The sequence below is a fragment of the Gadus chalcogrammus genome, chromosome 8, assembly GCF_026213295.1.
Source record: "Gadus chalcogrammus isolate NIFS_2021 chromosome 8, NIFS_Gcha_1.0, whole genome shotgun sequence".
Lineage (NCBI taxonomy): Eukaryota > Metazoa > Chordata > Actinopteri > Gadiformes > Gadidae > Gadus > Gadus chalcogrammus.
In genome coordinates this window covers 9,039,291-9,044,290 of record NC_079419.1, presented here as the reverse complement: position 1 = coordinate 9,044,290, position 5,000 = coordinate 9,039,291, and the positions used below count along the sequence as shown (strand labels likewise).

Here is a 5,000-nt window from a genome sequence, read left to right as displayed (position 1 = left end):
TGTGTTTATATGAATAAGCGGGTGCATTCGTGCGGGCGTGCACTCAGGGTCACTCACCACAGGTCCAGATCTGCCAGACATTCCCATTGGCCCCGGAGAACCCCTCATAGTCAGCTGTGGATTGGAGGATGACAGCTCATAAACAAACCATTCAAAGCAAAGTGCTGACACTACACAAGTAAACTCGTCCAACCTTATTAAAACTCATACCCTAATTTTGACGTACAGGGAATAGTGGAATTGAACCCTATCGCTTGGCGCGGTTGATGCAGTAGACTGCAGTGGTCTATTGTTGTAGCCTGTTTATTGGCGTCTTGTGAAACACAATTGTACAACTGTCCTTGATGTAATGAAGTGTGAGGAACAAGAGCCAGGAAAATTCCAGCTGCGGGGCTAACAAGGTGCATTGGCTTCCCTTAATAAGCTCAGCGCTTTACCCTTCTGTATAGCCAGAGGGCTGATGCCATGCAAACCGATGTGGCTACTTAGAAGCTACATGTTCATTGATACACTAGTCCGGATTTATTAAAGTAAAGGGCAAGTTTTTAATATTACTCATTACGTAAGTCACCTCTGGAAATATAGATTTTGAAATGTGGTTTGAACTACGGTACACTCTGAATTAACTTTTTACTCTCTCCAATCATGTTAAAGTTATTAGCATAGTTTGTTCGCACATAAATCTGTGTGTACGTTTTTATTGAAGTTCCATTGTTTCCCTGACGTGCTCACCGCCTCATTATACTATTCATAAAATTGCTGGACCAAAACGCACAACATACTCATATAATACAAAAACCGGCAGCCACATTTATCGACATATGGTTGCTTTAGCATAGCACACGGCTAGCCACGGCTGAACTCTCTGTGATACAGCAGAGAACCTTCCAGTGCGCCCATAAATACTATTTTCACCCGCAGTCGTTACCACTCGGTGGGGAATCTCGCTATAAGGTTGATGGAGACTTGCTGGGCTCTCTTTTGGCCCCCCTGCATACTTCCCTCTAGACCGAGAGCCAGGAAAGAGTGCGGAGGTGACAAGTGCTCTCTGGAAACCATAGCAGCCACCTGCTGTTTGCTCAAGGGACCACTCTACACAAACATAATGCTGTGAAATGTTCCCAGTGTGTTCAATATAACACTTTGATTACAGCAATATAGAGTGTCTGGAATCTTGTCCTCTTTTTATTTAATCGGTCGAGCAAATTGTCTCGGAGCCGATATATACAATGGAATGCCCAAAAGCAACAATCAGAGAGTGAAAAAGAAATACATTTTTCGGCTTTGTCGTTTCCTTGGGAGTCGTTGAGGAGCTATATAATCATAAAGGATAGTCAGATTTACTACACTTAAGTCTGCTTACTTAACAGTAAGCAGACTTTATTTTGATGCATGGCTTTCTGCTTTTGTTTGGAGTGGACTGATATAGAGCTTTGTGTTATGATGCCACGAACATCTCGCTGATTTTGCCCAAAACAATGTTTCTATTTGACGCATCACCGATTCTATCTCCTTATCTATCTTCTCAAATCACTCATTATTAACACTAACTCTCAAAATATGTAATCCCTACTAGAATGTGCTGACATAGATCATGTCGTCCGACGGCTGAAGGGGTGCACTCAATACAAAGGGTCAACCTTGTGTAGGTCACTTCGAGCAGGGTCCTCAGCATCAATACTCACCCTAGCCTGGGCCAGGATCGCCTGTGCCTGGGCTTCCTGCGCGGAGACCACTGGCCCCTTGTGGGACTCTCCTCCGGCGCGGAACTGTGGGCCGCAACAGAGAGAACAGAGTCACCGGGATGAATGAAAGCCCCGTCCAGTCGTATCCACGGCCTATTGAGCAACCCAATGCAACAGCGCTTCCTACTACCCTGTCCCGTTTTCTCCCAGGGACACCTGTAAAGCTGTCAGTGCTGCTGCCATACTCACACAAAAAACACACCCGTGTCCTCATAACATATATATATGAAAGGGTTATAGAGTCGACTCACACACGCACACACACACACACACACACACACACACACACACACACACACACACACACACACACACACACACACACACACACACACCAAAGTCTACGTGCGCAAGGAGACAGCCACTGCTGCTCATTACACACGCTGACAGGCACCATTAGAGACACACACACAAACTTGAATGGATATGCACATACACACAACCACACACATACGCACACAGACAGACACACAGGACAAAAAGCAGGCCCGAGGAGAGAACGGGCGGTCGCCAAGGCTTTTCAAAGTCACTGGTTCCAGTCCATTGGGCTGGCTGACATTTACAACCCCACTGATTTGTGACTCAAAGCAAATAAGGGTGAGATTCCTTGGCTGGCTGACGATGCTATGAGCTGAAGAACGGGCTAACTGGAGGGAGCTGGGACTGCAGGGCTAGGGCCAGGTGAGGGAGACCGAGGTGTCTGAAGCGGCTGGTTCAGGGAGGACAGAACGGGAGCTCACCGGCAGCATCAGGATGGTACCAGCAGGACCCGGAACACCGTCCGAACCGGGAATACCGGGACGCCCTGGAGGACCCTGGGAAGAGAGAGAGGAACGTTTTTGTTTTATGCGAATCCATTTCCTGTAATACTATATCTATTTTTTCAAACGAGTACATTTTGAATTGTAAATCAAATCATATGGACAATCATGGTTCTCAGAGCGAGCGAAATTGGATGAGCACAGAGAAGTTTTCCATTCAACTATTATCTTTTTTTTTTTTTCTTAAACTGCACGAGTGAGGACCTTAGTGTTTATCTATGACAACCATGTCCCTGCAGGGAGAGCCCTGAAGCGCTTGAGTGCGCATTGTTTGGGCTTATCCTAAATTAAATATGTTCGATCGATGGGCCTTTTCAGACAAGCATATGGAGACAATGAGATCCTGCTAGAGAGTTACTCCATGAAGAAATTAAAATCGTTTTTCTTTCCATGGTGGCCTTTATCCTAGAAGTAGGCAGAGTACATAGCTGCTCTGCCTGAGAGAAGGAACAGAGACTACCAGTGTAGTATCCAGTAGTTTGACACAATGCCCATCAAAGCAATCACTGCCCTTAGCCAAAAAAGCAATTAAACTCTCATCCAGGAAACCCCAAGTCATTACAAAAATAAAGCATGCGTTAATCTGCTCTCCGACAATATTGCGCCTGTTAATTGCAGGAGAACACTGAATGGACTTGAATTCCTAAAGAGCATCATGCTAATAGGAAACATGCTCTGTAATCAACCGTTGGGTTGTAAAAACCCTGTATGGCTGTATACTGACAATGGTGATTAGGCAGGAACACAGTCTGGCCCGTAAACAAATGAATAAAGACAGCAGGTTATCCTAAAGAGCCATCCTAAATAACACGTAGCCATTCCCCCCCCCCCCCCCCCCCCCCCTGTTCTTTTCAGCAGGCCTGTCACGCACCAAGGTCTCTCGGGCAGAAGAACTCAAATCGTTCCCATGTGTGTTAACAAAACAAGCCCCCACCAGCGCCTCTGCTCCGGCCCGGTCGCTACAGCGCCACCAAGTGGCCACGGAGGCCCCCCCGATCCGTCACAGCACCGGTTACGTGTGAGTGATGGGGTGGAATTTGCTCCGTGTTTGTATGTGTTTCCCTTTTCCCCCCCCCCGTTTCTCTCCTGGGAGAGCTGCCGGCTGATCAAACAGTCCCCGCCGTCACAGCGGGAGAAGAAAATCCGAAAAGGCTGCCGAGAGTCACGGAAACGCACGCTGGCACCTTCTCTCCGTCCCACGCGTTCTCAGCGGTGGGAAGCGGTCGACGCTACGCAGCCCCTGCGTGGCCATACATCACATGAAGTATTTTTTTTTCCTCATCTCTTTTAGCCCCCGAGAACAATAAGACTGTTGTGTGTGTGGAGGAGACTGAGGAGGAGGTGGAGGAAGAGGAGGAGGAGGACGATGGGGGAATGCAGTGCATTTTGTTTTTTTCCTTTGCTCGCCCACAAACCCCCCAAAAAAAACGGGTTTAACCGAATTCCACGGGCTTGCACGGATTCCTCCATCCAACAGGCTGGTATAGCCGTAGGCAGCGATGAATACAGAGGTGGAGGTGGCTGGGTGGAGAAGGAGGAGGAGGAGGAGGAGGCGGAGGGGGGGTGGAGATGGGATCACCGAATCGGGTGAAAAACCAGCCAGTATGGGGCCTGGCTTCCCACTGCGGCGGTGGCGGTGGCGGTGGAGGTGGAGGTGGTGGAAGGTGGTGGTGGGGCTGTTGACGGCAGCCAGGGCTTATTACGCATCATCCCCATCCGTCAAGCTAATGAGAGGAACCCCACAGCGCTCTGGGAGGGAGGGAGGGAGGGAGGGAGGGAGGGAGGGAGGGAGGGAGGGAGGAGGCAGGCCTGAGAGAGCTCAGGCGCTGTCGTCATTATAAGAGGTGGAATGGCAGACCCTGCGGGAGTACACGTCGCCAGCAGACCTGTCCCAGGCTTTTTTTGCTTGGGCTTTGTTTTTTTTGAGAGAGTTTGGGCGGGTACACGCTGGAAATGTAAAGGGAATTTGTCGTTCTGACTGCCAATCCATCCCTGGCTAATTCCCCTTGCAACTGCAGTAGCAGGGCACTGTCCAAACGTTTAACTGAATCTGCGGTTTAAGGGCTGTGTTATTTTGTTCTGGGATTGTGTGGCCTTCCACAGACAGAACAACAGAAGCCCTGTCTTCCGCTACGATCCGCTGACTCGTCTCATTTCTGCAGCAAGATGTGTAGGCATGAGCCCTGGTAATCCAGTTCATTTTGTACACATCAGGGGCCCTCTTCAAATCTGAAAACACTTACCCTGCAATGCAATCAATATAGCCAATGAACCAAGCTAAGTACCACTTCATAATTCTCCCCCCCCCCCTTACATGCCGATGCTTAGAGTATCAACAGGGCTGGAGGTCTCCCATTGCGGAGGTCCCGCGATGGGCACAGAGTGAGCGACGGAGCTGTTCAGAAACATCTGGAACCTGAGCTTACCTTCTCTC

At 49.0% G+C, this 5,000-nt stretch overlaps 1 protein-coding gene across 1 annotated transcript in view; it reads right to left on the bottom strand.

Moving 5' to 3' along the window:
* LOC130387240 (collagen alpha-1(XI) chain-like) overlaps positions 1-5,000 on the bottom strand; it is an 80,576-nt gene that overhangs the window by 49,631 nt on the left and 25,945 nt on the right. The window contains exons 11-14 of the mRNA XM_056596254.1: positions 4,993-5,000; positions 2,486-2,560; positions 1,686-1,769; positions 58-114 (exon numbers count right to left, since the gene is read on the bottom strand). The exon at positions 4,993-5,000 is cut by the window's right edge and continues 55 nt beyond it. Of these exons, the coding sequence (XP_056452229.1) occupies positions 58-114; positions 1,686-1,769; positions 2,486-2,560; positions 4,993-5,000 (224 nt within the window). The remainder of the gene's footprint in view (positions 1-57; positions 115-1,685; positions 1,770-2,485; positions 2,561-4,992) is intronic.